Source organism: Chlorocebus sabaeus, chromosome 11 (assembly GCF_047675955.1).
Source record: "Chlorocebus sabaeus isolate Y175 chromosome 11, mChlSab1.0.hap1, whole genome shotgun sequence".
NCBI classification, from domain to species: domain Eukaryota; kingdom Metazoa; phylum Chordata; class Mammalia; order Primates; family Cercopithecidae; genus Chlorocebus; species Chlorocebus sabaeus.
In genome coordinates, this window is record NC_132914.1 from 11,857,497 (window position 1) to 11,882,398 (window position 24,902).

General features: G+C 36.8%; 3 protein-coding genes across 3 annotated transcripts; all 3 read right to left on the bottom strand.

The window, feature by feature from the left end:
- Nucleotides 1-3,125: 3,125 nt before the first annotated feature.
- On the bottom strand, nucleotides 3,126-4,055 carry LOC140712834 (taste receptor type 2 member 46-like). The gene has a single exon (XM_073021322.1). It carries the CDS (start codon nucleotides 4,053-4,055, stop codon nucleotides 3,126-3,128), a length of 930 nt encoding a protein of 309 aa, XP_072877423.1.
- A 6,701-nt stretch (nucleotides 4,056-10,756) lies between these two features.
- On the bottom strand, nucleotides 10,757-11,686 carry LOC119623208 (taste receptor type 2 member 31-like). Its single transcript, XM_073021323.1, has one exon. The coding sequence runs from the start codon at nucleotides 11,684-11,686 to the stop codon at nucleotides 10,757-10,759; it is 930 nt and encodes a 309-aa protein (XP_072877424.1).
- A 9,343-nt stretch (nucleotides 11,687-21,029) lies between these two features.
- Nucleotides 21,030-23,111, bottom strand: LOC140712835 (taste receptor type 2 member 46-like). Its single transcript, XM_073021324.1, has one exon. It carries the CDS (start codon nucleotides 22,498-22,500, stop codon nucleotides 21,580-21,582), a length of 921 nt encoding a protein of 306 aa, XP_072877425.1. The 5' UTR covers nucleotides 22,501-23,111; the 3' UTR covers nucleotides 21,030-21,579.
- Nucleotides 23,112-24,902: the final 1,791 nt, after the last annotated feature.

A 24,902-nucleotide genomic window follows, 5' to 3' on the forward strand; every position in this document is an offset into this window, starting at 1 on the left:
TTTTTTTTTTTTTGAGACGGAGTCTTGCTCTGTCGCCCAGGCTGGAGTGCAGTGGCCGGATCTCAGCTCACTGCAAGCTCCGCCTCCCGGGTTCACGCCATTCTCCTGCCTCAGCCTCCCGAGTAGCTGGGACTACAGGCGCCCACCACCTCGCCCAGCTAGTTTTTTTTTTTTTTTTTTTTTTGTATTTTTCAGTAGAGACGGGGTTTCACCGTGTTGGCCAGGATGGTCTCGATCTCCTGACCTCGTGATCCGCCCGTCTCGGCCTCCCAAAGTGCTGGGATTACAGGTTTGAGCCACCGTGCCCGGCCTCATGAACGAAGTTTCTAAAGGTTACTGGTCTCAGGTGGAGGCCAGAACTAAAGAGGGCTCTACAGCAGATGTAGACTCTGGTCCAAGCTGCTCTGGCCACTGTGCCAGATGATCCAGCAGAATTCAAAGCTGCTAGAGGCATGCATAGTGGACATTATAGGACTCTGTGCACGTCTCTGACAAGCCTGTAGGAGAGGGGAGAGCAAATCCCTGTGGCATTAGTGCAAAACCATTCCCTCTTCAGCGGAGGAGTATCTTCTGTCTGACAAACAAAACAGCAAGTGCAGAACATTAATCCAAGCATAGAGTTCATCTAAGCGCAAGCCCCTCTAGGCACAAAACTCTGTGCAACTCTGCAAGTCATGTGCTCCTAAAGCCAGCCATGACTGGAGGGCATGAGCACATCTGAGTGGCAAAAGGATCGGACTGCACTGGACACAGACATGTGCTTTCTTAGATTCCCTTCACTATCTCCTATTCCCGAGACCAGCACCTTGCCTGCTCCAGATCATCGTTCCATTTGGAACTTGAATGCATCACCACACAGTGGGCATGAGATCTGACTTTCATAACCTCCACCTAGGGACTAGATGATATAAGACAGAACAACAGAGAAAGTAGTTCGGCCTCAGGGGTACCATGGCCAATGGGAAATACAAGACTAATGACAGCTGAACAGATACATTCTCCCTCCTCTTTTCCATGGACTAATGCTGGCTGTGGTTTCCCCTTGTAGCCCTTCTGGAAAAGTGCTGGGAGCCAAGTGCACGCATCTAATGACCACCGTGCTGTCTCTCTCACCTGACTGTGAAGTGACTGCCAGCAAAGTCACACCAGACATCACGACACATTGTTTCACGTTTGTTCCTGTCTCAATTTCCACATGTTCTTGCCATTTTTGTCTTGAACTTGCCTTCCAAATAAATATCATCACTTTAATATCAGGTATTACATTAAAAACATTTTAGTAAAGTAGCTGGTTACTAACTCAATGTTTAGAAAGGAAATGCCATTTTTATATGATAATCAACTATAAAATATCATACTACAAATATATAATTCACAATAGAAAAAATACATATGCAAATAGACCAAAGTACTTTATATGCTTTTTAAAAATATTGTAATAGGTGCCATCTAATTTTGATGTTCTACCTTGTCTCCAATTCAGACACCTGATACAGCTGCATCAAGACTATATTATTGTGATGTTTCGCCTAAAATTGTGGAATAGCCAAACTTTTCCTCTGAGGAATCATTTTGCTGAATAAGCCTGCAACCTCAACCTGAGACCAGAACAGGGGAATTCATGCAACTGCTGATATTGTGATGCATTTCCCTTTCTTTGGTTTACCACATCAACTCATCCACTTTATCTACCCATTTATTTGCTCATTAAAATATCATTTCTGACCACCTATTCTTTGTGCTGGGTTTTAGGTATTGGGAGTCAACAGAAAGCAAGACAGAAACAATTTCTTCTTTTTTGGCTCTTACATTGTTCTGAGGAAGACGCATGATTTTTAAAAATACATAAATCAGATGTGGGAATGATTTATCTTAAGGTTTAAATAAAATCGTTAAAATATTATAATACCAAGAATTAATACAGTCATGTAGAATTTAGCTATGAACGAGACTGCACATTTTCTTCTTATAACACAGCTTCCTGTTAGCGAATATGTCAACACACTTCCATTTCATCACTGACAACGACCTTACAATATTAAGGCACATCCTATAATTAATACATAGATTTCATAGATGCTATTTTAACACTTACAAAAAGTTTCACTGAATTATTTTCCATAATTTCTATACTATTTTCACATTGATAGGTTTTTTTTGAAAAGAGAAGGTTGCAGTTCTCTTATCTGAAGTTTAGAAGGAATTTGATAAATGGAAGATACGGATTTAGCAATTCAGGGGCTTAGAAGTGCTTTAGAAAAAATACTAAAATAATTTACATCAGAGCTCAATTTCAAAAAAAAGCTTTTCTTTAATTCAAAAGCTGGAAGAAATGACTTTTCTAACTGCATATGAAAGCTGATAATAGCAATCAAGATCATGATCATGATTTTTCATCCCTCTTATAGAAGACTTTTTTTCCTAAGCTATTCACTTACTTGTATTAAATCTAATATTCCTCAGTACTGTTTATGGTAGACATAGATGAAATTTACTCAACATATGCTTGTCACTCAAATTTTATTGTGTGCATTGTTTTCTAACAACAATTCTGTTTGCTTTTTACTAAACATAAAATAGGAATTCATAATGGAATAAAACCCCAAAGATACATCCTCATTATTGAGATGGAATTGAATGACATTATTATCCAAAAAGTTACAGGTTAAAACAACGAATTCTAAGCACACTGTGGTATATTTGTGTGGTTCAAATAACAATAAAAAGAGCAACATTTTTCCTGAGATAAACTGTCAGTTCTTAATAATTATAAATAGACATAAATTCTTCAAATGAAATAAAAACTACATGCATAAAATAAACATGGCTTCATAATTCTGAGGAATTTTTGTCCTACTTTCTATAATTTGGCAGTTCTTTTGAAAAAACAATAAAAAGCATGTTATTGTCAATGTTCTTCAGTTTTTCATACACACATAAATACACACACACACACACACATATATACTTTTCTAGACTAACATTAGGTAAAAGACTTTTCTAGGTATACATTTTGAAATCATTCATATACATATATTACAGAAAACCCAGTAAAACATATAAAATGTTTCATACACCACCAGTTTGTTTTCTGCTAGAAGACACACAATGCCCCTCTTGTGAATCTATGGAGAGGAAGGCTTTTGTCCTTTCACCCAGTACCTCACATTCCACAAAGCTGAAAGAAAAATCTGCTTCAGCTTCTTGTTTCCCCAAATCAGGATGAATGGGTGGGCTGAAGGATAGCTGAATATAGTAGTTTGGTAGAACATAACGACAGGTTTATTTTCCAGCCTGTCAAAATTCCAAACTGATAGCATTATGACCAGAAAGTAAATGGCACATAACAGGAGAAAGGAGGTCACAGTTTGCAAAGCTTTTATGTGGACCTTGGTGCTGGGATCTTGCGATCCTTTGCCATGGAGCTGCATCTTCTTGAGATGTTTACACAGAGAAGAGATTAACAGCAGAAAAGATATCAGGGTCAGAGTGAGGGGTACAAAGTTTGCTAGCATGGTTACAGTCATATTCGAAAAGTACATTGCGCTCTTCAATTTGATCTTCCATGTCATGTTTCCTTCATATTCTTTTGTCTGTACAATCTGATTCATGTTTATCACCAAAAGATGACAAGCCAAAAATAGCAAAGACCCCAACAGCATCACCAGAATGACATTCTTAACTCTCCTCTTTAAGTGAAGAAAAATCAGATTGGAGAAAGTGGCAATCTTGAGAAAATAAAACATGCTGAGGCTAGTAGCAAGCCAGCTGCTGAAATGGTTGGTCACTACCCAGACATTATAAACAGTACTTCTTACTTCTACACTATAAAAAGCTAGATTAAACTCAGTTGCACACCAATGTAGTAATAATACCCAGAGAAAACCAACTCTGGAGACAGCCAGAGCAGTGAGAATTTGGTCAGCAAACGAGATCTTTTGTCTCTTGACCCACTCAATGGAATTTACCAATGCTATGAAGCCATTAGCAACATTTCCAATAAAAAATATAACCATTATTAGAATGGAAAAAGTGATAGACAAAAAAGTTATCATGTCTGAACAGACAGAAAGAAATTTTTTAAATGCTGGTGTAACATCACAGGTTGTGATTGCTTGAATATCCTGACCTTAATTTCTATATGCACTTGATTTGTGTATCTGCTGTGCCATTCTTTTTACTTTTAATTGTCGTGACCAGTGTAAAGCCAGAAATCACCACGGCATGCTAATGGATGAGTTCAATGCTCTCTTTATGGAAAACATTCTTCTTTTCAAAACAACTCAAATTAACTCATTCACTCATGTCTGTTCTTGTTATAGGCTGGAATTATTCACACTGAAGTTGACATGAAACCTGAATTCTCATTTGCTAGTATGCAAACAAGGACATATTCACTTTCAATGTTTGCAATTTTTCCTTGTGTAACCTCTCCATTATTTGTCTTTTTTTTTTTTTTTTTTTTTTTTTTTGAGACTGAGTCACGCTCTGTTACCCAGGCTGGAGTGCAGCGGCGGGATCTCAGCTCACTGCAAGCTCCGCCTCCCGGGTTCACACCATTCTCCTGCCTCAACCTCCCCAGTAGCTGGGACTACAGGCGCCCGCCACCTCGCCTGGTTAGTTTTTTGTACTTTTTTTTTTAGTAGAGACGGGGTTTCAACGTGTTAGCCAGGATGGTCTCGATCTCCTGACCTCGTGATCTGCCCGTCTCGGCCTCCCAAAGTGCTGGGATTACAGGCATGAGCCACCGCGCCCGGCCCCATTATTTGTCTTTAGTGACTTTGGTTGTTAGGGAAGTTTTATAACCCAATACAGAGATCATATAGTAAATGTCTAAATTCTTAAAGGGAGCTTGGTCATAACTAAGATCATCACCTATACAGTCTTTTTTAAACGCCAGATTTAAATACACAGAATTTAACCTTCTTTTATCAAAAGCATCTAAGATTTACTTGAGAACCACAGGCAGGCCAGTACTCCATAAGATCTGGTTGCTGCTAATACTTTTGTGTGATTTCATTATTCACAAGCTCATAAATACACACACAAACAAACACATGTGCCCTCCACCTATGAACGGAATGAATTATTTTCTTGTAATTTCCAAACTATAAAATGAGTTTCCAGGAGGTTGTCCAGCTGAAATTAGTCCTATTTTCCCACTCAGGGTTTTCAGCCCATGAACAATATTTATTTATCAAACACGTCTCTAATTATTAGATCTTTGGTAAAGTTTATTTCAAGTCTGAAGTTTAAGTATTTATTATTTAATTAAAATATTCAGCAATTTTTAAGTATTCGTGGGTACCAGGCCCTTTGATATATAATCTTGCAGTAACCTCCCATCACAGGACGACTGACTACTTTTCCCCTGAACTTGTAGTTCAATAATTTAGCTTGCTTTGATTAACAGAAAATTAATATACTTTGCATAGAGATTTGAGATGGCGTCCATACTGGGGATTCTTCCTCTTTCTATTTAGGATGAGAGTATCTCCTAGCTACTACACTGTTTCCAGAAGGAGAATGAGAAACTAATGAAGGCAGATTGTCCCCACCTGATCCAGACTAAATTGGCCAAACTCTAACGACCTCCAAGATGCAGAATTTGGCCCACCACAAATTCCCAGAGACATCCACCAAACCCGGCTTAGAAAAATGAAATCTAAAGATATAATATATAAATATATGATGTCGTTTTGGAGGGTTTCTCTTGCAGAAAAACATAACTGATAAAAGAACTCTTCTCTACCAAGAGTGTGTAAAATATGCACAACCTTGTTGTGTCAGCAATTCAGGATCCAAAAGAAAAAAATAGATGGGGAATGGCAAAGGTTTATTCCTATGAGGTGGATAATTAAGGCTAGAAGAAATCCTTTGGAAAAATCTGGAGGTGACAGATAACATCATCTCAAATTTCCTCATGTTGCAACTAAATAAGAAAGTTCTTACTTCAACTCTCTTAGAGTTGTATAAAAATGTATACAGTTTATTTTTCCTGCAGTATATAATGAGTAATATTAAATTTTTATGAGATATTTCTCCTAATTTAAAATTTTTATGCTAAAATTATAACGCACACTTAGAAATGAGCCAAAACAAAAATGGGAAATACCGCAATGTATCATAAGCACTCAAGGAACCATGATGCCGGGCAAGACAAGGAGCACCGAAAACAGCCTAGGTCCACCTCCATGCCACTTTCCAAGCCCGTAACCCCTTGTTCACATCTCTGGAGATAAGCAATACCCATAATTTATGATGATCATTTCCTTGATTTTCCTTATACTTTACCAATTAGGTATGCAACCCTAAACTGCATAGCTTGGTCTGGCCTGCTTTGAACTGTGTGTAGGTGCAATCCTTCATGTTCTTCTTGGTTGTGGTTTCTTGGTCTCAACATTGTGTTTCTGAAATTTAGTCACAGAGTCGCATGTACATATGATTTTTTTTTCACTTCTCTATGTTGTTCTGTTCTTTGGATTTACTGTAATGATTGATCAATCCTTAATATATATTTGGCCAGCTTTTTTATGAACAGTTATGAATAATTCTACTAGAGCATTCTCTCATATATCATTTGATACAATTCCTTTGTATATATACCTTTGGATAGAATTACAGGGTCATTGTTCAAAATCTCCTCATAGATATAGAACAGTTCAAAAAATACTTTAAGTAAATTTACTCCTGTCACCTCTGCCTCCAGTCTGTTTTTTTGCCATTTGCATATATATTATCAATTTTGTAATTACCGCAATAAGACATTATTTTTTACAGTAAACATTCGTTTATAATTATGCACATATTTACCAAATCAGTCTCCAATCTTGGATTTTATTTCTTTTCAGTTTTTACAGTATAATGGTTTCTAAGAGGGAATCTTCTAGTCAAACTGTGAAGACAGGAAACCAGATACCCTGCTTCCTATAGCTATGATGTGAGACTGCATTTTACAACTACTGCCTGCCTCAGTATAATTACCTATAAAAAGCAGATGATAGGCTGGGCATGGTGGCCCAGGCCTGTAATTCCAGCATTTGGGGAGGCCAAGGCAGGTAGATCACCGGAGGTCAGGAGTTTGAAACCGGCATGGCCAACACGGTGAAACCCTGTCCCCACTAAAAATACAAAAATTAGCCAGGTGTGAACGTGCACACCTATAATCCCAGCTACTCAGTTGACTGTGGCAGGAGAATCCTTTGAACCCAGGAGATGGAGGTTGTAATTGGTTAAGATCGTGCCACTGCACTCCAGCAGGGAGACAGAACAACACCCTGTCTCAAAAAAACAACAAAGAAAGGAGATGAAAATAAAATTGTCTTTGGTTAATTTTGTTAGGAGTTAATCTATTCTTTATATAACTACTTTCAATTTTACCTGTTTGCTATAGGCAGGAACCAAAGATCGTTAATTATTGATTTGATCCCATTGTACTTGATATTTAAGATACCAGCGAGAACTTACACTTTTTTTTCTTCTTCTGAGACAGAGTCTTACCTGTTTGCTATAGGCAGGAACCAAAGATTGTTAATTATTGATTTGATCCCATTTTACTTGATATTTAAGATACCAGCGAGAACTTACACTTTTTTTCTTCTTCTTCTGAGACAGAGTCTCCCTCTGTTACCCAAGTTGGAGTACAGTGGCAGGATCCTAACCCACTACAGCCTTGAATGCCTGGACTCAAGCAATCCTCCTGCCTTAACTTCCAAAGTGTTTGGAACTATAGGCATGCACAACCATGCCAGCTAATTTTTTAATTTTTTGTATAGATGGAGTCTCCATATGCTGCACAGGGAACTACTGCTCTCAAGAGATCCTCCCACCTTGGTCTCCCAAAGTACTAGGACTACAGGCATGAGTCCTCACATCCAGCCTGCAGTGGGAGTGCTTGAAGGTCAGATGCTACTTAGAGCTTCGGCTCATGTCCATCCCGAGGTGGATCTAATCAGTTTGCAGTATTACTTCTTCCTGAATGTGTAATTGAAACGGACCTGACTGGCAGCTGGCAGAACTGTTACATTCTTCCTAAGCTGTAAGGTAAAAGTCATTATCATAGCAGGACCAAGGGGAAGCCTCTGAAATTCTCCTCTACTGGCAATGCAATGTATAAAATATAATAACTGCATTCCTTAAGGAATGGAATTGGTCACTGCCGTGACACTTGCAAGTTACAGGGGACAGTAGTCTCTTTAGATCTCTATTCACTTAACCTATCTGGCCTCTACCAAAACCAGATGAATTATAGAGTGAATGCAGACTACCATAAACTTAAATCAACATTCACAAATTCTTTCCAGGATTTGCTATCTTCACTGAGTAGAGCAGAGCTTCTGGGACTTTTAATGTGGCTCATGATTTGGTCAATATTTCTTAATCTACACCCAGTAAGAGCGAAAATCAAAACAATTTGCTTTGTATTGTAAGAATAATAGCACTGCTTCACTGTTTTATGTCAGGACTATGTCACTTCTGTTCTCAGTTTAATTTACATTTTTTAAAACATCGTGCTAATTTAATATATTAATAATATTACAGACCGGGCCCTGTGGCACATGACTGTCATCCCAGCACTTTTGGAGGCCGAAATGGACACATCACTTCAACCCAGGAGTTTAAGATCAGCCTGGGTAACATGGTAAAATCCTACCCCAGCAGAAAATAAAAAATTAGCCAGGCGTGGGATTGTTCCCCTGCAGTCCCAGCTGCTAGCAATGCAGAGGTGGGAGAATCACTTGAGCCCAGAAGGTTGAGGCTGTAATGAGCTGTGATCCTGCCACTGCACTCCAGTCTCAGGGACACAGTGAGAACCTGTTCAAAATAATAGCAATAATAATAATAATTAATAGTAATAATAATATATTAGTTGGTACAATAATCAGGAAGTGGCAAGTTTCTTAAATATAGTAAAATACCCTAATGTTGAATGGAAGGAAAATACCAGAACAAAAGAAAGAAACCTGAGAAGATTCAGGGACCTACAACATAGGTGATGTTTTAAAGCGTTCAGTGTCCCCAGTGCACACGTCGAAACAATCTTTATTACAGTAAACGACGTTTTGCTCTATATATTTCCTATCACTACAAAAGAGACACAATATTTTGGGGGTCTATTGGGATTTTGGAGCCAACATACTCCACATTTGAAAATACTGCTCTGACTCATTAACAAAGTTTCAAAAGGCTACTGGTCTCCAGTGGAACCCAGAATAAAAGAGGGCTCTACAGAAGATACAGGCACTGGTTCAAGCAGATTTTGTGATGACTTTACTTTTCATTTTTGAATTGGTTTACCTCATCAACTCATCCATTTTATCCACCCATTTATTTGTTCATTAAAACATCATTTTTGACCATCTACACTTGGTACTGGGTTCTAGAACCTGTGAGTTACCAGAAAGCAAGGCAGACATGATCTGCTTTTTCACAGTTCTTACATTGTACTGAGGAAGATATATGATTTTAAAAATACATAAATCAGCTGTAGGGATGATTTATCTTGAGGTTTAAATAACATTGTTAAAATTTCATAACACAAAGAACTAATACCTTCATATACAATTGAGCTGTGAACAAGACTGTACATTTCCTTCTTATAATAGAACTTTTTATTAGTGAATATGTCAAAACACTTTCATTACTGACAACAAAATTATAACGTTAAGGCACATTCCATAATTAATACATAGATTTCATAGATACTATTTTAACATTTACAAACAGTTTCACTGAATTATTTTCCATCATTGCTATACCACTTTTACACTGATAGGTTTTTTTTTTTTTTTTTAGAGAAGAGATTTGAGTTCTCCTATCTGAAGTTTAGAAGGAATTTTATAAATGGAAGAGAAGGATATATTTAGCAAATTGGGGGCTTAGAAGTGCTTTAGAAAAAATACTAAAACAATTTTGCATCAGATCTCAATTCAAAAACAGTTTTTCTTTAATTCAAAAGCTGGAAGAAATGACATTTCTAACTGCATATGGAAAATGATACTAGCAATCAAGATCATGATCATGAATTTTCATCCCTTTATTACCAAAGAGATTTTTTTCTAAGCTATTCACATATTTGTTATTAAATCTAATATTCCTCAGTGCTGTTTATGGTAGACATAGGCGAAATTTACTCTACATATGCTTGTCACTCGAAGTTTTTTGTGGGCATTGTTTTCTATCAATAATTCTGATTGCTTTTTACTAAACATAAAACAGAAATTCATAATGGAATAAAACCTCGAAGATGCATTCTCATTATTGAGTTAGAACTGAATGACCTTACCATTCAAAAAGTTAGATGTTCAAACAATGAATTCTAAGCACACTGTGGTATATTTGTGTGGATCAAATAACAATAGAAAACAACAATATTTTTCGTGAGATAAGCTGTTAGTTCTTAATAATTATAAATAGACATTGTAAATCCTACAAATTAAATATAAAATACATAAATGAAAACCATGACTTTGGAATTCTGAGTAATTTTTGTCATATTTTGTATAATTTGGCAGTTCGTGTGAAAAAACAAAAAAGCGTATGTTATTGTCAATGTTCTTAACTTTTTCATATACAGTACACACACACACACATATATACTTCTTTTGACCAAGTTTAGGTAAAAGACTTTTCTAGGTATATGTTTGGAAATTATTCATACACATACATTATAGAAAACACAGTAAGAAATAGAAAATGTTTCATACACCACCAGTTTGTTTTCTGCTAGAAGACACAGCATGCCCCTCTTGGGAATTTATGGAGATGAAGGCTTCTGTCCTTTCACCCAGTACCTCACGTTCCACAAAACTGAAAGAAAAGTCTGCTTTAGCTTCTTGTTTCCCCAAATCACGATGAATGGGTGGGCTGAAGTATAGCTGAATGTAATAGCTTGGCAGAACATCAAGACAGGTTTGTTTCCCAGACTCTCAAAACTCCAGATTGATATAATTACAGACACAAAGTAAATGACACTTAACAAGAGGAAGGAGATCACAATTTGCAAAGCTTTTATGTGGACCTTGGTGCTGGGATCTTGAGATCCTTTGCCATGGAGCTGCATCTTCTTCAGGTGTTTACACAGAGAACAGATTAACAGCAGAAAAGATATCAGGGTCAGAGTGAAAGGTACTAAGTTCTCTAGCGTGGTTACAGTCATACTTGGATGGTAAATCGCATTCCTCAATATGTACTTCCAAGTCATGTTTTCTTCATATTCTTTTGCCCGTACAATCTCATTCATGTTTATGACAAAAAGATGACAAGCCAAAACTAGCAACGGCCCCAACAGCATCACCAGAATGACATTCTTAACTCTCCTCTTTAAGTGAAGAAAAATAAGGTTGGAGAAATTGGCAATCTTGAGCAAATAAAATATGCTGAGACTAGTAGCAAGCCAGTTGCTGAAATGGCTGGTTACTGCCCAGACATTATAAGTGGTAGTTCTTACTTCTACACTATAAAACGCTGGATTCAACACAGTTGCATACCAATTTAATAATAATACCCAGAGCAAACCAACTCTGAAAATCGCCAGAGCAGTGAGAATTTGGTCAGCAAAGGAGATCTTTTGTCTCTTGACCCACTCAGTGGAATTTACCAATGCTATGAAGCCATTAGCAAAATTTCCAATAACAAATGTAACCACTACTAGAATGGAAAAAATGATGGGTAGAAAAGTTATCATGTCTGCACAGACAAAAAGAAAATTTTTATATGCTGGTGTTGTGTCTGGAGTCGGTTCTTGCAGGTGGGTTCGTGGTCTCACTGACTTCCAGAATGGAGCCACGGATCTTTGCAGTGAGTGTTACAGTTCTTAAAGATGGCACGGACCCAAAGACTGAGCGGTAGCCAGGTTTCAGCTCTTAAAGATAGCATGGACCCAAAGACTGAGTGGTAGCACGGTTTATTGTGAAGAACAACAGGACAACACTTCCACAGTTGAAGGGGACCTGAGTGGGTTGTTGCTGACGGCTGGAACGGCCAGGTTTTATTTCCTTATTTGTCCCTTCCCATGTTTAGTTTTTGTCCTATCAGAGTGCCCTTTTTTCAGTCATCCCTGTGATTGGCTACTTTTAGGATCCTGTTGATTGGTGCATTTTACAGAGCACTGATTGGAGCATTTTACAGAGCGCTGATTGGTGCCTTTTACAGAGGATTGATTGGTGCATTTTATAATCCTCTGGCTAGCCACAGAGTGCTGATTGGTGCATTTTACAATCTCCATGCTGGCTACAGAATAGTTCTCCAAATCCCCACTGGACCGAGGAAGTCCAGCTGGCTTCACCTCTCAATGAAATATGACTGGTTGTGATTGCTTGAATATCCTGACCTTAAATTCTATATGCACCTAATTTGTGAATGTGCTTGCTCTTTCTTTTTACTTTTAAATGTTGTGACCACTGTCAAGCCAGAAATCACCATGGCATGTTAATTGATGAGTTCGGTGATCTCTTTATGGAAAACATTCTTATTTTCAAGCAACTCAAATTAACTCATTCATTCATTGTCTGTTCCTTTTATAGGCTGGAATTATTCATACTGAAATTGACAGGAAACCTGAATCCTCATTTGCTAGTACACAAATAGGAGCATATTCTCTTTCAGTGTTTGCAATTTTTCCTTGTGTAAGCTATCCATCATTTGTCTTTAACGACTTCAGTTGTTAGGGAAGTTTTATAATCCAATACACAGCTCATGTAGTAAATGTCTAAGTTCTGAAAGGGAGCTTGTTCTTAACTAAGATCATCACCTATATTGACATTTTAAACATGCCAGATTTAAATACACAGAATCCAAACTGCTTTTAGCAAAAGCATCTAAGATTGACTTGAGAACCACAGGCAGGCCAGTACTCCATAAGATCTGGTTGCTGCTAATACTTTTGTATAGCTTCATTAGTCACAAGCTCATAAATACACACACATATGCACGCATGGGCACACCGCTTATGAATGGAACAAATTATTTTCCTGTAACTTCCAACATAAAAAATGAGTTTCCAAGAGGTTATCCAGATGAAATTAGCCCTATTCTCACACTCAGAGTTTTCAGCCCATGAATGATATTTATTTATCAAACATATATCTAATTCTTAGGACTTTGGTAAAGTTTCTCTGAAGTCTAATGTTTGTATATTTATTATTATATAAAATATTTAGCAATTTTATAAGAATTCCTGAGTACCGGGCTCTTTGATAGATAATCTCGCAGCACACTCCCATCGCAGGAACACTGACTACCTTGCGCCTGAACTTGGAGTTCAACCATTTAACTTACTTTCATAAACAGAAAATTACTGCACTTTACATCGAGATTTGAGATGGCTTCCATACTGGGGATTCTTCCTCTTTCCATTTACCATGAGAACATCACCTAGAAAGTACACTGTTCCCAGAAGGAGAATGAGAAACTAATGAAGTCAGGTTGCCCCCAGCTGATCCACACTAAATTGGCCAAACTCTATCTCCAAGATGCCGAATTTGGCCCATCTCCAATCACCAGAGCCATCCATCAACCCAGCTTAGAAAAATGAAATCCAGGCCAGGCGCGGGGGAGGGTAAGGAGGGCAGATCACGAAGTCAAGAGATTGAGACCATCCTGGCCAATATGGTGAAACCCCGTCCCTACTAAAAATACAAGAATTAGGCGGGCTTGGTGGCGTGTGCCTGTAGTCCCAGCTACTTGGGAGGCTGAGGCAAGAGAATCGCTTGAACCCAGGAGGCAGAGGTTGCAGTCAGCCAAGATCATGCCACTGCACTCCAGCCTGGGCGAGAGAATGAGACTCCATCTCAAAAAACAGAACACACACACAGACACACACACACACACAAATGAAATCCAAAGACATGTGAGATATATATGTCTAATGTAGTTTTAGAGGGTTTTCTCCTGCAGAAAAACATAACTGATAAAAGAACTCTGCTAAACCGAGAGTGTGAGAAATATGTACATCTTTGTTGTGTCAGGAATCAGGAGCAGAAAGTAAAAATAGATGGGGAATGGCAAAGGTTTGTCCTGTGAGGTGGACAATTAAGGCTAGAAGAAATCCTTTGGAAACATCTGCGCTTGAGAGATAACATCATCTCAAATTTCCTTAAAATGCAACTAAATAAGAAAGTTCCTATTTCAACTATCTTAGAGTTGTATAAGAATGTATATACAGCTAACTGATTTTTCCCTTCAGTATATAATGAGATGAGTAATAATAATTTCTATGAGACATTTCTCCTGATTAAAACTTATATGTTAAAATTGTAATGCACACTTAGAAATAAACCAAACAAACATTGGAAGTACCGGAATGTATCAGAAACGGTCAGGTAACGCTTATACAGGGCAAGAGAGGGAACATCGAAAACAGCCTAGGTCCATCTCCATGCCATTTTTCTGACATGAAAATGGTAATGATTTTCTTCTTTTTGTAACACTTTGGTCAAAGAAGAGAATAAAAGCAAGGTCTAGGCATCCTCCTGCAACTTGGAAGAAATTGAAAATGGATTTGATGTGATAGCATTTTTTGGATAGTAGCTTTTCTGTGTCTGGATCATCATCGCAAACTCTCCTTACAGAGAAATTCAGTGAGAAGTACTGGATCTCAAAATGTCACTTCGATTAATAAGACAAAGTATCTCAACAACAGCTCCACCATTCTATTCCATGATTTTAATTTTACGCTGCTTTTATTAGCAGAAATCAAGACTTCTAAGTTTACAACAATCTTTAAAAGACCAAATAGTGAAACAGTACTTACAAGTTTATCAAAAACTGAAGGACGTCTGATACAAGTAGACTTGAAGTCCCATGGAAATAAACCTGAATCTATTGCTTCTATGGAATTTCACCATTTAATCTCTATCTGTGAATATAGTTTTGGTTATAGAACTACAACCTTTGAAATCCATCATCACTCACTCAAGTGTGACAGAAGATCTGAGGTCTCACCTCTGTTGGACAATTTGGTCCTAAAAACTCGCTCTTTAGAAATAAAAGCTTGCTCATAAAAATCAGTTAATTGCTTTATCTTTCTTATTAGGGAGTTCTACTTACACTAAAATCTAAATTGTTTCTATTGTGATCTTAGTGAAATGAGGATTCATTTAAGGTCGTCCATAAATAATTATTTGCTTAGGCAATGTATTCTAAAATAAACTACACTTAATTTCTAAACCTAATTGTATTGAGCTCGACTTGAACTTTGCTGTTTACTATTGTAACTTTCCCACAATGATGATCTTTTTAAAATTCCTTATTTTCCATATTATGTATTTAAATATTTCAAAAACAAATCATTCCATGAGATAGATGAAGATATACATGATGACGATGACAATGATGATGGCAGGTGAAAGGGAAAATGCTTTTTGATAAAAGTGATTTCAGTCTTGTTTCTAAGTACTGGAGTTCAGGGTGTTGAGAGAACACTATTATTCCTCCTCATGGCCTCATGATACTTCTGTAATTCTCAGCATCAGGCCTAGACAAATATCCTCCCATGGTATTTCATCAAGAATAATGTAAAACCAACATATTTTCAATGATTTATTTGCTTCTTTTTTTTTTTTTCTTTTACTGCATTTTAAAAGATGATAACAAAAGTGACCTCCAACAATTAGGATTCTATTTTGGGGATTTGGAGCATTTTTCAACATGAATATGGATGAATACTCTATGCAATAATACAGTATATCAAGTTTATTTCATCTTTTAATGGCATCATTAGCAAGTCAAATTCTTGCAAATGCTTTTTCACATTCTTAGCTATGGTGACTAAATCTGGATTATTTTACTATAGCAGTCAATGTGGCATTATAGATGCACAAACATACTCAAAGATCATGCTAAATATCTTTATACCTTAAGAAATTTGCCTTTCTATGATATTTTTTCTGTAATGCAGAGCCAAAAAATGTATAGTAACAAAAAATTTTACCCCACACAGGAATAGTATTGTGAAATTAGAACGCTAACAATATGAATATAAATATTTCATTCAGAGACACATTTTTGAAGATATTTACTATATTTAATATCATCATACTATTATTTACGGTAAATTCATGAATTTCTGACACTTTCAAATGTGTATCACAAATAATTAAATTGGAAATAAGAGAAAAGGTGTCTATCAGTCCTAAATATTCAAATTTTGATGTTTCAAACTCATATTAGCACTAAGATGGTGGATTTACAGTTCCTTCTTATCTCTTTTTTTGTTTTAATTAATTTAAGTAATGTTTTGGTAGAGGTATGGTGGCTCACACCTGTAATCCCAGCATTTTTGGTGACTGAGCCAGGTGGATTGCCTGAGCACAGGAATTCAAGAACTGCCTGGGCAACACGACAAAACCCTGTCTCTAAAAAAAAAAAAACTAGAAAAAATTAGCAGGGCGTGGTGGTGAACGCCTATTGTCCTAGCTACTCTGGAGGCTGAGATGGCAGAATCACTTGAGTCAAGGTGGCAGAGGTTGCATTGAGCCGAGATTGTGCTTCTGTACTCCAGTCTGGACAACACGGCGAGATCCTGTCTCAACATTAAAAAAGAAAAGTTTTAAATTTTAATTTGGATTTCTTAGTACCATAATGCTCTATGCTCCTTTATGGTATCTATGAGATACCATATCTGATTACAATGGTATCTATGAGAATTTGCTGTATCACTCTAATTTTGTACTTAGAAATGTACTTTATGTTTCTGCTTTTTTTAACATTTTTTTAAATATATACTTTAAGTTCTAGGATACATGTGCACCACGTGCAGGTTTGTTACATATGTATACATGTGCCATGTTGGTGTGCTGCACCCATTAACTTATCATTTACATTAGGAATATCTCCTAATGCTATCCCTCCCCCTTACCCCCACCCCACAATAGGCCTCGGTGTGTGATGTTCCCCTTCCTGTGTCCAAGAGATCTCATTGTTCAATTCCCACCTATGAGTGAGAACACGTGGTGTTTGGTTTTCTGTTCTTGTGATAGTTTGCTCAGAATGATGGTTTCCAGCTGCATCCATGTCCCTACAAAGGACACAAACTCATCCATTTTTATGGCTGCATAGTATTCCATGGTGTGTATGTGCCACATTTTCTTAATCCAGTCTGTCACTGATGGACATTTGAGTTGATTTCAAGTCTTTGCTATTTTGAATAGTGCTGCAATAAACATACGTGTTCATGTGCCTTTATAGCAGCATGATTTATAATCCTTTGGATATATACCCAGTAATGGGATGCCTGGGTCAAATGGTATTTCTAGTTCTAGATCCTAGAGGAATCACCACACTGTTTTATATAATGGTTGAACTAGTTTACAGTACCACCAACAGTGTAAAAGTGTTCCTATTTCTCCACATCCTCTCCAGCACCTGTTGTTTCCTGATTTTTTCATGATTGCCATTCTAACTGGAGTGAGATGGTATCTCATTGTGGTTTGATTTGCATTTCTCTGATGGTGAGTGATGATGAGCACTTTTTCATGTGTCTGTTGGCTGTATGAACGTCTTCTTTTGAGAAGTGTCTGTTCATATGCTTTGCCCACTTTTTGATGGGGTTGTTTGTTTTTCTCTTGTAAATTTGTTTGAGTTCTTTGTAGGTTCTAGATATTAGCCCTTTGTCAGATGACTGGATTGCAAAAATTTTCTCCCATTCTGTAGGTTGCCTGTTCACTCTGATAGTAGTTTCTTTTGCTGTGCAGAAGTTCTTTAGTTTAATTAGATCCCATTTGTCAATGTTGGCTTTTGTTGCCATTGCTTTTGGTGTTTTAGACATGAAGTTTTTAACATTTTTTATTGTGGAGTATAACATACATATACAGAGTAATAACACCTAATAAAAAGTAAGAAAAAAATATAAGGTTAACATTGATGTTACCACACCTTGGTAAGGAAATAGAATTTGCCATTGTATATTTAGAAAACCCCATTGTCTCAGCACAAAACCTCCTTAAGCTGATAAGCAACTTCAGCAAAGTCTGAGCATACAAAATCAATGTGCAAAAATCACAAGCACTTCTACACACCAATAACAGACAAACACAGAGCCAAATCATTAGTGCACTCCCATTCACAATTGCTTCAAAGAGAATAAAATACCTAGGAATCCAACTTTCAAGGGTTGTGAAGGACCTCTTCAAGGAGAACTACAAACCACTGCTCAATGAAATAAAAGAGGACACAAACAAATTGAAGAACATTCCATGCTCATGGTTAGGAAGAATCAATATCGTGAAAATGACCATACTGCCCAAGGTAATTCATAGATTCAATGTCATCCCCATCAAGCTACCAATGACTTTCTTCACAGAATTGGAAACAACTACTTTAAAGTTCAGATGGAACCAAAAAAGAGCCTGCATTGCCAAGACAAATCTAAGCAAAAAGAACTAAGCTGGAGGTGTCATGCTACCTTACTTCAAGCTATACTACAAGGCTATAGTAACCAAAACAGCATGATACTTGTACCAAAACAGAAATATAGACCAGTGGAACAGAGCAGAGCCCTCAGAAATAATAACACACATCTACAACCATCTGATCTTTGACAAACCTGGCAAAAACTAGAAATGGGAAAAGGATTCTCTATTTAATAAATAGTGATGGGAAAACTGGCTAACCATATGTAGAAAACTTACACATTATACAAAACTTAATTAAAATGGATTAAAGACTTAAATGTTAGACCTAAAACCATAGAAACCCTAGAGGTAAACCTAGGAAATATCATTCAGGACATAAACATGTGCAAGGACTTCAGGACTAAAACACCGAAAGCAATGGCAACAAAAGTCAAAATTGACAAATGAGATCTAATTAAACTAAAGAGGTTCTGCACAGCAAAAGAAACTACTATATGAGTGAACAGGCAATCTACAGAATGGAGAAAATTTTTACAATCTACCCATCTGACAAAGGGCTAATATCCAGAATCTACAAAGAACTTAAACAAATTTACAAGAAAAAAATCAAACAACCACATCAAAAAGTGGGCAACTGTGGTTGTTTATTGTACTTTAACGCCTAAAGAAATTCCTCAGCCGGGCGCGGTGGCTCAAGCCTGTAATCCCAGCACTTTGGGAGGCCGAGACGGGTGGATCACGAGGTCAGGAGATCAAGACCATCCTGGCTAACCCGGTGAAACCCCGTCTCTAGTAAAAAATACAAAAAAAAATAGCCGGGCGAGGTGGCGAGCGTCTGTAGTCCCAGCTACTCGGGAGGCTGAGGCAAGAGAATGGCGTAAACCTAGGAGGCGGAGCTTGCAGTGAGCTGAGATCCGGCCACTGCACTTCAGCCTGGGCGACAGAGTGAGACTCCGTCTCAAAAAAAAAAAAAGAAATTCCTCAAACAAAATTGGTTTTAAGCTGTTGTGAGGTGCTTGAATATGTAATATTTTCTCTCTACAGTCCACTAAATTACTTTTTCTAGTAACTAGTTCCTGGTACTAATCATGTAATCACACGTGTTTTGATGGGCTTGTGCAACCTAACTAGGCTACCCTACTGCTGTGCCACCAGCACCACCAGTTCCCATTCCAACTTTATTCAGTGCTTTTGATGTGAGGACTAGGATGTTCCAGATTCAGTTTATTTAGATATTTGATTCAGTATGACCAACACAGTCAAAGATACTTCACACAGATGAGATCCAAATAAAAGGGTGAAAAAAAAAAAAGAGAATTTCCAGCAATCCAGATACTCCTGATATAAGTCTTCGTGTTGGTATTTTCCTCCCTCCTGACTATCCCAATTGTTTTAATGATCACTCATATGTTTCACTGTAGAGATTTATCACCAAGGTAAAAAATTACAATGTATTAAAAATAATGTTTTTCAGCATTATGTAAATGAGATTATACTGAATGTATTTTCCATTTTGATAATTCCTCTCACATCTGTAAGTATTATTATCTATGTAGCTCCAATTTACTCATTTTCTTTGTTGTATTATTCTGTTGTAAACATGTCAGTCTTGTTTGTTAATTTTGATTGCTGTATAGCATTCCATTGTATAAGTATGCCACAATTTGTTTATCCATTGGGATGACTTATAGACATTCGGAAGACTTCTCAACTTTAGCTATTGAAACTCAGTGATATGCATGTGTATGTATATGTATTCTGATAAGAGTGTCCTTACTGGATCTTAGGATGTAATCCTTCATCTTAATCAGATAATACCATACTCAGCTGAAATTATGGCACACATTTATGGCACTCCAGGAGTAGTGTATGAAAATTCCCATTGTGTCATATCCTTTCCAAAATAAGTAATGTCAGGCTAATATATACCTTTTTGTATTTATATAAAATATTATTAAACAATATTTTCCAAGCCCTTTTCTATTCTTATTCAAAATGTATTTTTACTTCAATAAATTACATTAATCTTTTCCCATTCTATGACTGTTATTTCATATAAACTTATTAATAATGCTTTATGAATGTGAATATGTCAACACACTTCCATTTCATCACTGACAACAAGCTTACAATGTTAGGGCACATCCTATAATTAATACATAGATTTCATAGATGCTATTTTAACACTTACAAAAAGTTTCACTGAATTGTTTTCCATAATTTCTATACTATTTTCACATTGACAGTACTTTTTCTAAAAGGGAAGATTGGAGTTCTCTTATCTGATGTTTAGAAGGAATTTGATAAATAGAAGATGAGGATATCATTAGCAATTCAGGGACTTAGAAGTGCCTTAGAAAAAATACTAAAATAATTTACATCAGAGCTCAATTTCAAAAAAAGCTTTTCTTTAATTCAAATGCTGGAAGAAATTACTTTTCTAACTGCAGATGAAAGCTGATAATCGCAATCAAGACCATGATCATGATTTGTCATCCCTCTTATAGAAGACTTTCTTTCTAAACTATTCACATACTTGTATGAAATCTAATATTCCTCAGTACTGTTTATGGAAGACATAGATGAAATTTACTCTACATATGCTTGTCATTCAAATTTTATTGTGTGCATTGTTTTCTAACAACAATTCTGTTTGCTTTTTACTAAACATAAAATAGGAATTCGTATTGGAATAAAACCCCGAAGATACATCCTCATTATTGATTTAGAATTGAATGACATTATTATCCAAAAAGTTATAGGTTAAAACAACAAATTCTAAGCACACTGTGGTATATTTGTGTGGTTCAAATAACAATAAAAAGAGCAATGTTTTCCCCAAGATAAGTTGTCAGTTCTTAATAATTATAAAGAGACATAAATTCTTCAAATGAAACAAAAACTACATGCATAAAATAAACATGGCTTCATAATTCTGAGGAATTTTTGTCATACTTTCTATAATTTGGCAGTTCTTTTGAAAAAACAATAAAAAGTATGTTATTGTCAATGTTCTTCGGTTTTTCATACACACATAAATACACACACACACACATAGATACTTTTCTAGACTAACATTAGGTAAAAGACTCCTAGGTATACATTTGGAAATTATTCATATACATATATTACAGAAAACCCAGTAAGAAATAGAAAATGTTTCATACACTACCAGTTTGTTTTCTGCTAGAAGACACACAATACCCCTCTCATGAATCTACAGAGATTAAGGCTTCTGTCCTTTCACCCAGTACCTCACATTCCACAAAGTTGAAAGAAAAATCTGCTTTAGCTTCTTGTTTCCCCAAATCAGAATGAATGGGTGGGTGGAAGGATAGCTGAATACAGTAGCTTGGCAGAACATGAAGACAGGTTTCTTTTCCAGTCTCTCAAAATTCCAAACTGATAGCATTGTGACCAGAAAGTAAATGGCACATAACAGGAGAAAGGAGGTCACAGTTTGCAAAGCTTTTATGTGGACCTTGGTGCTGGGATCTTGAGATCCTTTGCCATGGAGCTGCATCTTCTTGAGATGTTTACACAGAGAACAGATTAACAGCAGAAAAGATATCAGGGTCAGAGTAACGGGTACAAAGTTTGCTAGCATGGTTACAGTCATATTTGAAAAGTATATTGCACTCCTCAATTTGATCTTCCATGTCATGTTTCCTTCATATTCTTTTGTCTGTACAATCTGATTCATGTTTACGACAAAAAGATGACAAGCCAAAAATAGCAAAGACCCCAACAGCATCACCAGAATGACATTCTTAACTCTCCTCTTTAAGTGAAGAAAAATCAGATTGGAGAAAGTGGCAATCTTGAGAAAATAAAACATGCTGAGGCTAGTACTAAGCCAGCTGCTGAAATGGTTGGTCACTACCCACACATTATAAGCAGTACTTCTTACTTCTACACTATAAAAAGCTAGATTAAACTCAGTTGCACACCAATGTAGTAATAATACCCAGAGAAAACCAACTCTGGAGACAGCCAGAGCAGTGAGAATTTGGTCAGCAAATGAGATCTTTTGTCTCTTGACCCACTCAATGGAATTTACCAATGCTATGAAGCCATTAGCAAAATTTCCAATAAAAAACATAACCACTATTAGAATGGAAAAAGTGATAGACAGAAAAGTTATCATGTCTGAACAGATAGAAAGAAATTTTTAAAAAGCCGGTATAACATCACAGGTTGTGATTGCTTGAATATCCTGACCTTAAATTCTATATGCACCTGATTTGTGTATCTGCTGTGACATTCTCTTTACTTTTAATTGTCGTGACCAGTGTCAAACCAGAAATCACCATAGCATGCTAATGGATGAGTTCAATGCTCTCTTTATGGAAAACATTCTTCTTTTCAAAACAACTCAAATTAACTCATTCACTCACTGTCTGTTCTTGTTTTAGGCTGGAATTATTCACACTGAAGTTGACATGAAACCTGAATTCTCATGTGCTAGTATGCAAACAAGGACATATTCACTTTCAATGTTTGCAATTTTTCCTTGTGTAACCTCTCCATTATTTGTCTTTAGCGACTTCTGTTTTTAGGGAAGTTTTATAACCCAATACAGAGATCATATAGTAAATGTCTAAATTCTTAAAGGGAGCTTGGTCATAACTAAGATCATCACCTATACAGTCTTTTTTAAACACCAGATTTAAATACACTGAATCCAACCTTCTTTTATTAAAAGCATCTAAGATTTTCTTGAGAACCAGAGGCAGGCCAGTACTCCATAAGATCTGGTTTCTGCTAATACTTTTGTGTGACTTCATTATTCACAAGCTCATTAATACACACACAGCAAATACATGTGCCTACCACCTATGAATGGAATGAATTATTTTCTCGTCATTTCCAAAATAAAAAAATGAGTTTCCAAGAGGTTGTCCAGCTGAAATTAGTCCTATTTTCCCACTCAGGGTTTTCAGCCCATGAATAATATTTATTTATCAAACATATCTCTAATTCTTAGGTCTTTGGTAAAGTTTCTCTGAAGCCTAATGTTTAAATATTTATTATTTAATTAAAATACTCACCAATTTTATAAGTATTCCTGACTACCAGACCCTTTCATATATAATCTTGCAGCATCCTCCCATCACAGGAAGACTGCCTTTCCCCTGAACTTGGAGTTCAGTCATTTACTTACTTTCATGAACAGAAAATTACTACACTTTGCACAGAGATTTGAGATGGCTTCCATACTGGGGATTCTTCCTCTTTCCATTTACAGTAAGAATATCGTCTGGCTACTACACTGTTTCCGAGGAGAATCAGAAACTAATGAAGGCAGATTGTCCCCACCTGATCCAGACTAAATTGGTCAAACTCTAAGGACCTCCAAGATGCAGAATCTGGCCCACCTCAAATCACCACAGTCATCCGCCAAACCCATTTAGAAAAATGAAATACAAAGCATGTGATATATAAATGTCTAATGTAGTTTAGGAGGGTTTCTTATATCAACACTCACTAATTCTTTCCAGGATTTGCTATCTTCACTGAGCAGAGCGTAGCTTCTGGTACTTTTATTGTGGCTCGTGATTTGGTGAATATTTCTTACTCTACACCCAGTAAGAGCGAAAATCAAAACAATTTGCTTTGTATTGTAAGAATAATAGCACTGCTTCACGGTTTTATGTGAAGGCTACGTCACTTCTGTTCTAGATTTAATTTACATTTTTTAAAACATCGTGCTAATTTAATATATTAATAATATTACAGACCGGGCCCTGTGGCACATGACTGTCATCCCAGCACTTTTGGAGGCCGAAACGGACACATCACTTCAACCCAGGAGTTTAAGATCAGCCTGGGTAACATGGTAAAATCCTACCCCAGCAGAAAATAAAAAATTAGCCAGGCGTGGGATTGTTCCCCTGCAGTCCCAGCTGCTAGCAATGCAGAGGTGGGAGAATCACTTGAGCCCAGAAGGTTGAGGCTGTAATGAGCTGTGATCCTGCCACTGCACTCCAGTCTCAGGGACACAGTGAGAACCCGTTCAAAATAATAGCAATAATAATAATAATTAATAGTAATAATAATATATTAGTTGGTAAAATAATCAGGAAGTGGTAAGTTTCTTAAATATAGTAAAATACCCTAATGTTGAATGGAAGGAAAATACCAGAACAAAAGAAAGAAACCTGAGAAGATTCAGGGACCTACAACATAGGTGATGTTTTTTTTTTTTTTTTTTTTTTTTTTTTTTTTTGAGACGGAGTCTGGCTCTGTCGCCCAGGCTGGAGTGCAGTGGCCGGATCTCAGCTCACTGCAAGCTCCGCCTCCCGGGTTTACGCCATTCTCCTGCCTCAGCCTCCGGAGTAGCTGGGACTACAGGCGCCCGCCACCTCGCCCGGCTAGTTTTTTAGCGTTCAGTGTCCCCAGTCCACACGTCGAAATAATCTTCATTACAGTAAACGATGTTTTGCTCTATATATTTCCTATCACTACAAAAGAGACACAATATTTTGGGGGCCTATTGAGATTTTGGAGCCAACATAGTTCACATTTGAAAATATTGCTCTGACTCAT

What these genes read in the sequence shown, in the direction of transcription:
- LOC140712834 (XM_073021322.1), bottom strand. Translation starts at nt 4,055, where the DNA reads ATGATAACTTTTTTGTCTATCACTTTTTCCATTCTAATAATGGTTATA.
- LOC119623208 (XM_073021323.1), bottom strand. Translation starts at nt 11,686, where the DNA reads ATGATAACTTTTCTACCCATCATTTTTTCCATTCTAGTAGTGGTTACA.
- LOC140712835 (XM_073021324.1), bottom strand. Translation starts at nt 22,500, where the DNA reads ATGATAACTTTTCTGTCTATCACTTTTTCCATTCTAATAGTGGTTATG.